Source organism: Pan paniscus, chromosome 6 (genome assembly GCF_029289425.2).
Source record: "Pan paniscus chromosome 6, NHGRI_mPanPan1-v2.0_pri, whole genome shotgun sequence".
NCBI classification, from domain to species: Eukaryota; Metazoa; Chordata; class Mammalia; order Primates; family Hominidae; genus Pan; species Pan paniscus.
In genome coordinates this window covers 180,842,843-180,855,380 of record NC_073255.2, presented here as the reverse complement: position 1 = coordinate 180,855,380, position 12,538 = coordinate 180,842,843, and the positions used below count along the sequence as shown (strand labels likewise).

General features: G+C 37.7%; 1 protein-coding gene across 1 annotated transcript; it reads right to left on the bottom strand.

Moving 5' to 3' along the window:
• Positions 1 to 972: 972 nt before the first annotated feature.
• Positions 973 to 11,009, bottom strand: LOC100976474 (olfactory receptor 2A14). Its single transcript, XM_063606408.1, has one exon. The coding sequence runs from the start codon at positions 9,987 to 9,989 to the stop codon at positions 9,057 to 9,059; it is 933 nt and encodes a 310-aa protein (XP_063462478.1). The 5' UTR covers positions 9,990 to 11,009; the 3' UTR covers positions 973 to 9,056.
• Between the last annotated feature and the right edge of the window lie 1,529 nt (positions 11,010 to 12,538).

Below are 12,538 nucleotides of genomic sequence, written 5' to 3'. Positions count from 1 at the left end.
CAGTAATAAAATTTTGAGAATTTTGACTATCCGTTTGGAGGATTTGAGGCATAGGTAAATGTAAATTCTCAGGCAGGCCTATATTTAAGTTGGAAAAGTCATATGAATCTTTCAAAAATACTAATGTCATCACTATGCTTATCCACTAGCCTCATTGTATAAGCGTGAAGGGGAATTGTAGTGGAATCATAGCCTCTTCTTGGAAGGATTTTGTTGCATGTTTACAACCAGTTACTATAAAAAGAAACGAAGCAGCCTGCTTGAACTTGTCTAGGCCCCACTGAAAGCCTACCTGATAGACGGCCTATAAAAAGAGTCTTTTCTATTCTAGCAAATTAGAGTAGAGGCACAAGGGTAGGCTCTTTAGGCACCTATTAAAGGTATAGGCTTGGTCAATCATTACAGTTAAAAGAGTTATGTCCTCACTATGACGATATAGACAATTCTCAAGATAAAATCAAAGATGAAGGGGCAAGGATATCAAATGTCATTTATTTGAATGGAGATATGCCTTCACCAGATAATGAATGGTAATATATCTTATACTTCTTCATCTCTTATAACAACTAGTATACTTGTAGATAAAAGTAGACACTCAGAAAATGTTTATTACTTAGATGAATGACATTTTTAGTTAGTTATAGATTTAGTTATTTATGTATATGTATATTAAATATACTCTATAACTATATGTATATAATATATAAGATATCTATAGTAAATGTATATAATATATATTTTTATCTATTGGCCAGGACATGATTTATACTTTTTAAAAAAAGTATAATACTTAGATGAATGACATTTTTACTTAGTTATAGATTTAGTTATTCAGGTATATGTATATTAAATATACTCTAAAAACTAGACATATATAACATATGAATATATATAATAAATGTATAAAACATATATTTTTGTCTATTGGCCAGGACATGATTTATACTTTTTTAAAAAGTGTAAAAATAATTTATACTTTTTAAAAAAACATTACAGCTACAATTTGATTATTTGAAATGTCAAAATAATTAAAAACAGTATTTGCAAAGGATACATTCAAATTAGCATAATGGTAGGGACTATATTGTGTCTGTAGATAAAATGGGCCCACTTAAATGTACTGTATGTGTAGTGGATTGAATGGTGACCCCCAAAAGATATATCCCTATCCTAATTCTCAGCACCTGTGAATATTGCCTTATTTTGAAAGAGGGTCTTTGCAGGTGTGATTAAGAATCTTAAGATAATCCTGAATTTTATGGATGAGCCCTAATTCCAATGACAACATTTCTTATGCAATAAAGGCAGAAGGAGATTTGAAACAAACTGCTGAAGGCACACAGAGGCAAGGTGATGCAAAGACAGAGCAGACAGAGATGTGGTCAGACACTGAGGAATGCTGACAATCCCCAGATGCTGGAAGAGGGATGAAATATGTTCTTCTTTAGGATTCCCAAAGGGAGCTAAATTTTACTAGATTCCAGATCTGTGAGAGAATGAATTTCTATTGTTTTATTCAACCACATTTTTTGGTGGTAATTTGTTACACAAGTTGTAAAAAACAAATATAGTATCATATACCTGCTTTGAATCAATGCTTGAGGACGATTTTAGAGTAATGGATTTTTGAAGCAAGTACTTCATATGGAGGTAAAATAACCTGAGAGGTAAGCTTGAAGATACACATGTGAGCATTGTGAACTTTTGCAAACTAAGCCTAAGAGGGATCAGTCACATAGGCAGTGTTTCTTTGAGATCAATAACTCAATAAAACAGAAAGGCAAAATCACAAATTCTTAAATTTCTATAAATACATTGTATTTGAGGAGGGTTCTATATAAATATGCATTAAATTATTTTGTTACAATAAGATATATTCCTATAGTACGCCAAGTGGGGATGTAACATCATATTGCAAAATCTTTCTTAAACAGAGTTGGACATAATACTCATGTCTGAAACATATTTAATTTCTGAATATAAAGGATAACAATATTATTGAAGATAATTCAATCTATTGTTACCCAGTAGGAATATTTGTTGCTTGATATTTTAGTCTGGTTATTTTTTCTCGATTACAGATCTTTTTATTGTCATTACCCTTTCCATTGCTGTTAAAAAACAGACAAAATAAAAAAAATCGCAGGCAGATTAACATCTTTAAGTGGCTAACACACTGGAATGGAGAACAAAATATCACAGTGATGATGCCTAAAATTTCACCTTTCCAATAGAATAAATAAAACAATAGCAGATGAGAAAACAAAAGGTTTTCTTGATCAGTATGAGCTATTTTCCACCCAGGCAGTCCTGCAGTCCAGAATGTTTCTTCAGCTAGAGTGCTTTATTCTATTTCTCCAACTCTTAGTAGTAGTGATAGCCTGGGATAGTTCCCCCAAAGACATAATTCTATGACAGACTTACCTTTTAAACTCTTTCAGATAGAAAAAGATGTAATGTAACTGTTGATAGATTTTTCTTTTCCATTGAGAAAGGTTTTCCTGGCCATGTATATCTTTATTTAGGCTGGGTAATGTATAAAGTCCTTGCATTAATTTGGCTATTTCAGAGCCTTATTCAGAGACCTGGATACAAAGCCCCTCCTTTTCTGAGCTCCTTCTTATTGAGACAATGGGGCTAGCTCTGACCTCCACCATCAAGGGACATTGGGAGGTGATGGTGAGAGAGACGCTAGGGGAGCCTTGGGACCCCTGTTCACAGCAGGGCAGGAAGACTTTCCCTGGGAGGAGGAGGGGGACATTGGTGTGTATTCCAACTACCTGCAATCTACACGTTGATTCAGGAGGGAAAGTCACCCAGGGATGTTGTTCTTCCAGCATAGCCATGGTGATTTCTGCAGTCATCCAGCTCTAGTTCAACTACCTATACTGGAAACCACCTCCCAGCAGAAATGAATATCTTCTATATAAGGAGATGTTAGCACTAGACTTTCCCTCAGGAAAATATTTTGACCTAGAATAAACCCTACAGAGTTGAGACACATACCGCTAAAATGAATATAGACTCCTACTCCCTCTGGAAGCCTTCATAGGATTAAATCCCAGATACAGGCAGATTCACTGGACTCACTGAAGTTTCTTTAGCTAACTCCAGGAGCATAGCTTTTATTTTAGAATCATATGAATAAAAACGTTCTTGAGTTTCTATTGAGAATTAAATTCCCAAGAGGATAATAATATATACTTATTTGTCTTCTCTCTAAGGGGTATAGGGAAGATCTCTGGATCTTCTCTCTGGAGGAGAACAAAGATTTTCTGATTGTCCTTACAGGAAAATTATCAGGACCAGGCAGGGCAGATGATGGCATCACACTATTTCTGCACAAGCTTTCACAGATCTCAAGGGTCATAAACATGAGGCAGACATCACAAATTACAATATCCAAACTCTTTAAATGATTATGGTTTTATTACTTTATACTTCCCTACAATCTCCATGAAGGTATAAGAGAGGCCGTGACTTTCAGATAGTTGAGAGGTGGTTTTCATGGAACCTGGTATGGGGACTCTGAGAAGGAACAGATCTCTCAATGCCAACATAAATTTCTATTTCCTGTAGGAAGTGATAGATACAAATGAAAAAAGATGAAAATAGCCATAAGTATCAATTATCGAGCCCTTTTTATGTTTCAGAAAATGTGACAAATGCTTTATATGGACTATATATTTTAATCTGATCATTATCCTCATTTTACATATATGAAGACTGACACTTTGATATGCTGTCTGCTATTCTTTAAGTGTGTGGTTGAGGGACTCTGAAAATTTCTGACAAGCTTTCAAAGAGTCTGTGGGATAAAAACTATTTTCACAATACTATTTAGACAGTTTTAATATTTTTTTACCCTTGTTCTCTCATGAGTGCACACTGAATTTTTTCAGAGGCTAGCTGATATGTGATATGGCAACAGATAGAATGAAGGAAACGTAAAATGCAGCTTTCTATTAAGCTGAATATTTTAAGAATAGCAAAAATGTGAAATAAAGTTACTTTTTATAAAATATATTACTTACAAGAATATCTTATCAAGAATATCATATTAACCTATATTGGAAGCCATTTAAATTAATTAAAAGTAAATAATAAATTTGTCAGTTTTGAGTTCTATTATAACATCAACAAATATACTTACATAAATGAAATATCTTCAGACCCTCACTAATTTTTAAGAATTTAAAAGTGTTCTGAGACCAAAGAGGTAGAGAATTATTGCGCTAAATTATAGATCACCAATCTAGCAAGGACTAGAGCTGGAAACAAATGATCTTTATTTAATACCAAAAGTGTATTCACCATTCACGTTCTATTGCAGTTGCAACAAATTAACAAAAACTTAATGGCTTAAAACAGCACATATCTATTACCTTACAGTTTCCATTGATCAGAAGTCCTGGTGGTCAGCTGGATTCTCTTTAAAACAAAATCAAGATTTTAGCTTGGTCTGCAATTCTCATCTGAGACTTGAGATCCTCTTTCAAGTTTAATGGTTGTTGGAAAAATTAGATTCCTTGTGGTTGTAGGGCTGAAATCTCTGTCCATTTGTCATTGCTGTTTTCTGTCCTCTGGGATCTGGGATGGCCTGAGCTGCCTGCTGCCACTCTGGTGCCTACATGGGACCACCTCCGTGTTTAAATCAGCAATGGTTTGTTGAATGCTTCACACACTTCATATCTCTCTGACTTCCTCCTCTGTTACTAGGTGAAAAAAATTCCCAGCCTTTAGAAGACTCACCTGATTGTTACCATGGTAACCTTCACATTTTACGACCCATTGATCTACAAAGCCCCTTCACAGCAGAACCTAGATTACTGTTTGATTAAATAACAAAAGTCTAAGGGGGGCTATTTAGAGAATTCTGCCTATCCCATAAAGCCTTTTCATCTTAACCACTGAGCAGTGTTTTCATTTTTTAGATCCTATATTTTTTCCTTGAACACATGCTGTTCTATCAATGCTATCTTTATTATAGGCCTCAAGCTATTGCTTCAGATTTCCCACCCAAAATAACATGGCCCTGAATCCAAATTCCGAAGGGAAAAGTTTCCATTTCTGTGTCTTACTCTAAGTGATATGATTAGAATATTTTAAAGTTTTATATGAGTTTATATAAATTTAACTGAGTTAACCCTTTCTTGTACAGTTCACTCACCAGGCACTTGGCTTAGGCTCTCTTACCAGAATGATCACACTTTTCAGAGTATCTATATTTAGAAAAGCATTTATATAACAGATACAGCAATAGTGTCAGCATAAATATGTCTAATATCTGTGAGTCAGTGTGGGGTAGGGATAGACCTAAGAAAACAGCTAATCCATCCTGTAAAGTCGTGACATACACATACATTTTCATGTTTTCGCACTAATCTGATTACCGGCTTCCCCCCTTTATTTGCACCCTGTGATAACCTTATACAGAACAATTTAGCGTAGATATTAGCTGATGGTTAGTTAAATTAAGTTCTTCCACAGGCCATCCTTTTCCATTGGTATCACATTCTGAGGAAGTTTTAACCTGATTTCACAATATATTTCATAATCAGTTTCAATATTAACACATGAGTTATTTACATAAAATAGTTGAATATTACCAACAATGCCAATGTTATACCATACTGCAGTGTGATCATGGTATAAGCAGTTTCATTCCAGAACAAATCAGTAAGAATTAGAGAAGTATTTGCTATCCCTTTCTAACAGATGTGGCCCATGCTCGTACACCATATTATTACTGACAAGTATCATTACAATTAGCCATGATTTGGTTATTTCTGGGTTCCAACTCTGTTGGGGACAAATTCAGTCACCCTATCTAGGTTTAAAAGCTTTCCACTGAAACTAGTTTCTATTGTGTGCTGCTATATAGCGGGGCCCACCTCTGTCCTCAGGTGAGGGCATGGTGTTTTCAGAATAGTTCCCAGAACTCCTAATTGTACTACAGGTTATATCTTATTCAGATCTACTCTTGGGATGAAGGCAGTCATAGTCCATCAGTGAAAATTATCAGTGCCCCAGAGAACTTCGATAAGTTATAAGGTCTACAAGGTTCCCTTCAGTGATCCCCTTGTGCCTATTCAAGTAGAATGGAAGGCCATTGCCCCAGGGCTGCTTTTGCTTCTGTCTGCATCACAACAGCCAATAGGGACAGTGCACAGTGGCTCACGCCTGTAATCCCTGCATTTTGGGAGGCTGAGGCGGGTGGATCAATTTAGTTCAGGAGTTTGAGACTAGCCTCGGCAACATGGTGAAACCCCGTCTCTACTAAAAATATAAAAATTAGCTGAGCATGGTGGTGCTTGCCTGTAGTCCCATCTGCTTGGGAGGCTGAGGCAGGAGAATTACTTGAACCTGTGAGGCAGAGGTTGCAGTGAGCCAACTTCACGCCACTGTAGTCCAGCCTTGATGGGTGACAGAGCAACCCTGTCTCAACAAACAAACAACAAACACACAAGCAAACAAACCAAACCAAAACAAACAAACAAAAAAACCAATCAACCGACAAACAACAAAAAAACCAGCCAATAAGTCCTGTTGGGTCAGGGCACAAACCCCTCCTCTAACACTGAGTCCTAGCAGTATCCTGCGTTATTTGCTGAGTCTGCATGACCCATTCCACCTGAACTTCATTACGTTTCTATGTTGAGTTCACTCCTTTGCCTTCCTCATAGAAGAGAATTCCCTCTTTTTTGCTTATTCTAGTTAACATTTCTCCCCCTCTTAAAGTGAATTCAGCTTGTCCCAGGATGCCTAGGTAGGCATCTATTTCCCCTAAAAGCTTTTCTTATCTTGTGGGACAGTCACCATTCTTTTTGTTGTCAAATCAAATGTCACAGAGAATTCTATCAGTGAAATATTTTGTCATAAGGGATGGTAGACACTGAGAGGAAAATTGTATGCTATTGTGTGAGGGCTAGAAATGGGCAGGTTGATTTTAAAATTGGCTGAGGAGCACCAAGAAAAAAAAAATGGAAACAATAATACATTAGTATACAACACTTTACATTTCAGGAATAAAAAGGAAGCAAGATAGGTTAATACTTTCTGAGATTAGTGAAAGTAAGATAACTTGTGCTCTGAATATCAGAGTAGTGTTCAGCTTTAGAAATCCCTGCCCTATCAGTCTAGTGATTCCCTTCTTTACATAGTAAAGATTTCTACAGTATAAGATCTCCAGGCCAGGCTCAGTGGCTCACGCTTGTAATCCTAGCACTTTGGGAGGCTGGGGCGGGCAGATCACGAGGTCAGGAGATGGAGACCATCTCGGCCAACATGGTGAAACCCCGTCTCTAATAAAAATACAAAAATTAGCTGGGTGTGGTGGCGGGCACCTGTAATCCCAGCTATTCGGGTGGCGGGCACCTGTAATCCCAGCTATTCGGGAGGCTGACGCAGGAGAATCACTTGAACCTGGGAGGCAGAGGTTGCAGTGAGCCAAGATCGTGCCACTGCACTCCAGCCTGGTGACAGAGCAAGACTCCATCTCAAAAAGAACTCTAACATATCCTGAGGTTTTGATATTAGTAATTTTTCCTTCTGTGTTCTCTTCCAGGCAAAATTATTATCAGCTATCAGCTTAGGGTTAAGAATTACATTTCTGGGTATTCCAGGATAAGATGAGAGTGGCTCTCTCAAAATATGATTAAAACTAGGACTTTTTCAATATCAAGATATAAGATGCTTTTAATAAAATGGTTGCTAAATATAAAAGAAAACAAAAATCTAAGATCTTGTTAAATCCACTCTTAAAAATTAATCTGTACAAAATATCTCTGTGCTTGTTTTCACTGGACTGCTGTGCTCCAATTAGAATGTTGAGTTGCAAACTTTTATCCTAAGATCTCAGGCTCAAATTAGTGATGGAGTATGAGGAGCCTGCTCTTAATTCCTGTGTGATGGAGAAACCATGAATATTTACAGTCCACTGGCTATTGAGTCATGGCATATTTTAGAAAGCGTCAAAGGAGGAAAAGCCTCACTCTCGAGTAAGTACAATGTGATCACAGGGATTTGACCACAAGACATGTCTAATCACATGCTCCCTGAGGCCCCACCCAGTGAGGGTCTCTAAAGTGGTCAGCTGGAACTATGCTAGTTTTAAGATCTAGAACAAGGGTTCACAAACTACTGTCCCTGGGCACCATTCCAGCAGCCACCTGTTTTTACAAATACAGTTTTATTGGAACACGGGCACACCCATTTGTTTACACATTGTCTATGGCTGGTTTTGCCAGAGTTGAGTTGTTTTGATGCAGAAGATGGCCCTCAAAGCCTTAAGCATTAACCTGTGTATCTTCACAGGAAGAGTCACTAATTATTGATCTTGAGGATGTGTACTATGCTCCTGTTAACTCAATGTGACTTGGCTACTATTGGCACAAACTCTGCTAGTATCGACCATTTCCAATATTAGAAATAGATTTCCAATAACCTCAATGATAAATAAGCCATTAAAAATTTCAGACATTTTAGTGGGTATATAATAGTATCTCATGGTGGTTTTAATTTACAATTCCTTGCTTACTAATGGTGGAAAGCAGCATTTGTATGTTTATCAGCCCCTTGTATTTTCTGTAAGAGTATATGTTCACATGTTTTGCTAATTTTATAAAATTTGGTTGTTTATATTTTTGGTTGTTGATTTAAAGGAGTTCTTTCTATGTACTGTATAAACAATAGTTCCATTTCTGGGTACATGTAGTTTCCATAGGATCACTTGGTTTGTGGCTTGCATTTCTTCTTTCTTAACGGTGACTTTGACGAGCACGATGATTAATGTGAAGAGGTCCTATATTTATTGAACTTAAAAATTTTATATCTAGGGATTTTTGTGTCTTTATGAATTTATGCCTATCCAGGATTATAAATGCATTTACCTATCTTTTCTAAAAGATTTGTGTCTTCAGTTTATATGTATAGATCTATAGTATTCCAGTTTAAGGTAGCATTTATTCTAGCAGAAGACAAAAAAAAAAAAAAAAGCCAACTCCCATATTTTGCAGGGAGCAAAGCTCCCTCCCCATGGTTCCCTTTGAGATGTCTCACGTCAGCCTCTCCTTCCTCAGTGCCCTCCTCAGGGCGCCCTTGACTTCTGCATTCCTTAGGCTATATATCAGGGGGTTCAGCATTGGATTGAAAAGGCTGTAAAACAGGGAAAGAACTTTCTGCTGCTCCTCAGGATGGCGGGACTTGGGGGCCATGTACATGACAATGGCGCTGCCAAAGAAGAGTCCCACCACGCAAAGGTGGGAGGAGCAGGTGGAGAAGGCCTTTCTGCGGCCCTCCCCAGACTGGATCCTCAAGATGGCCACCAGGATGCGCAAGTAGGAGACCAGCACCAGGCAGAGTGGCCCCACCAGGATGAACACGCAGGCTGCAAAGATGACCACCTGGTTGAGCCAGGTGTCAGCGCAGGCCAACTTGAGGACAGACAGGATTTCACAGAAGAAGTGGTTGATTTCATGAGGCCCGCAGAAGGGCAGCCTCAGGATGAGAACTAAATGGACCAGAGCCAGGATGAAGCTGAACACCCAGGAAGCCACAGCCAGGACAGTGCACACTCTCCAGCTCATGAGGACATTGTAACGTAAGGGGTGGCAGATGTCCGCATAGCGATCATAGGACATCACCACCAAAATCAGACACTCTATGTGAGCAAAAGCCAAATACAAGAATGTCTGCATTATGCATGGAAAAAAGGAGATGGTGCTTTTCTGGTTCATAAGATTCGTCAGCATCTTGGGGACATTGTTGAAAGCATAGGATATGTCAACAATGGCCAGGTGTGAGAGGGAGAAGTACATGGGTGTGTGCAGCTTACAGTCCAGGCAGATAATCCCAAAGATGACCCCATTCCCCAGCAGGGTGAGTGTATAGAAAACAGAGAAAAGTCCACAGAGGAGAATCTCCAGTGCTGGACCAACCTGGAATCCCGACAAGGTGATATCTGTGATCCATGTCTGGTTGCCTTCCATGCTCTTGTGGACATCTAGGACAGGAAGGTCAGAGCTGTGGGCCAGTCAAAGATGCACAGAGGGGGCACTTAGAAATTATAACTTTGAATGGATTTTCTAGAATTTATTCTCAGATATGTTGCCAAAACTAACCAAGTGTGCTCATAAAAATGAGAAAAAAATCGCATTGTATCAATGGAATAATAAGAATACATACATGTATATGTGTATATATATTTGTGTGTGTATGTGTACATGTATATAACATTTAATAAAATATAACAAAACAGGATCTATTATTATACCCTACATAAGAGGATACACACGCACACATGTGTTATTTTGAAGAAATCAAGTATCCTTGCTTCCCTTTCAGTGTGAAATGCTGATTTTTACGTAGTTTGAGAAGAGAGGACCTTGACAAATGTTGCATTATGAGGTGGTTTCACTTGCTCATCCTGCTTCCTTCTCAGTCTGAGATGTGCGGGGACGGGGACCCTCTGTTTGCCATGGGCTTGCTCACTGTCCCTCACCTCCTCACAGGCTTTTCTACCCACTTATTTCAGATTTGAAATCACTTTTAAATAGCTTTCAATTTTGTAGTTTCTTTAAAACTTTCTGAGATAAGACGCTCCTTTTCAGAAGCTGGCCAGTACTCCCTAGCAGCAACTTTAGGTGCCTCTTTTCCATATCTGGTGTTTGTAGTTTTATTTTGAGAGTGTTCCTTACTTCTTCATCAGCATCTGTTATTGTAAATTAGGCATGAGTGAAATAATTCTTGGCTACATACAATGAATACATGTATATATCTTTAAAATAACTAAGCATGGTGACATTTCTGAGGTATTTTAAATAAGAAATTCAAAAGAAAAACCAATTTACATTAAGTGGTTACATTTAAAGATGATCGCTGTATCGTATTTTATTGGACTCTTTTCTCGATTATAACTTAATATGTTGACATCTCTCAGAGCTTATCTTACTTTCCAATGTGACAGTCTTTTGTCATCAATATATTCCCAGCTATGGCAACTGGGGTTGCTGTCGTTTCCCCTAACTGTATTCTTCTCCATCACCTGTGATCTTGCCAGCAGCCCTGTTGCTGTTCAGATGGAATCTGAGCAGGTGATGGGGATGGGATCAGGTGCAGCCCCAGCTGGTGAGCTCTTTCTAAGGAGCTCTTCCTGGAGGGTTCTGGGTCTATCCAGCCAGCAGGGGGCGACCAAGGGCCATGAACAGGACGGATGGCCTCATCAGGTGGAGAAACCATGTGACCTGGTGCTGTTCTGTTACACTTCACATTTATTCCAGAAACAGCCTGAGGACTATCTTTATTTTCAAATCAGGCTAAAGGTTCAAATCCAACAGGATACTTTAAAAAAAAACAATTTTGATCTTTTATTTTAGTAAATACGTAGATCCTCAAATTTATATATTAAAATAGGATATTGTACAGAGTATTTAAACATTACAATTTTTCACTTAATATAATACTTTTCCTGTATCAAAATTATATTTTATGGACATTATTTTAAAGGGGCACAATATTCTGTCACAATTTACTGAATTTCTTACTGTTTGAATTTTTATTTCTTATTTTTATTGGCATTGAGATACATTTCTCTTAAATTTAAGATTTGCCTATATTCATAATTATTTATTAGAACATATTCTAAAAGTGAAATTGCAGATGCTAAATATACAGACATTTCAGAGGTTTTTATCCCTATTTTAGCTTCCGTCTAGAAAATTTGACCAATTGCAATTCCCTCCCACAGTGTGTAAGAATCATATCTCTTTGCCACATAGTCAGTACTAGGCATTACCAATTACAATCTCTGTTACTTTCATAAGCAAACAATGTTCTGTAACTTATATTTGTATTTCGTATATCCCTTAACAAATGATCCTTGAGTGCGTGATCTGTTTCAGCCACTGTTCTAAGCTTTAGGGGCACAGCTGTGGATGATGTAAACACATTCTGAAAGGGAGGCAGATTATAAAGAAGTAATATTAAGGTGATGTGCTTCTCTTCCACACCTCACATTTCTATTTAGGGAAGGAAACCTCTATGCCCCTGGATAAAATTGTTTTAGAGTATACCTGCCTCTCTCTTTCCCCTAATTTATATGATTTGTGAAACAGGAAAGAGAAACTGAGGGTGACCTTTCTCTGTTCTCTGTTTCACCTGCATGCATTTCTATCCGCTTGGGATTAAGGTATCAGGAGCATGTTCAGTCCCATTTGGAGGTGGGGAGGGGTGTCAGCTAACGGTTGTGATTTTAATTTGCAGAGAAACTTTGTTGAAAATATAAACCATGCTTTTCAACAGACTTTATTAATAAAATACCTTTTTGAATTATATCTGATTCTTTCATGTATTATTCAACTTATTTTTTCCGGACTTGGAACAGAGAGAGGGCATGATTCATTACCACTCTAAAAGACCAGGAGTAAACAAGCAAAGATAATTGCTGGCCATGAAAAGAACAATGAAGGAAATAATCTAGGTAAAATAATAGAAAGTTACTTGATTTGAGGGGGGTCTCCTTTAGATGGGATGGTTGGAA

Excerpts from the sequence above, each read along its gene's own strand:
- LOC100976474 (XM_063606408.1), bottom strand. The coding sequence starts at position 9,989 with ATGGAAGGCAACCAGACATGGATCACAGATATCACCTTGTCGGGATTC.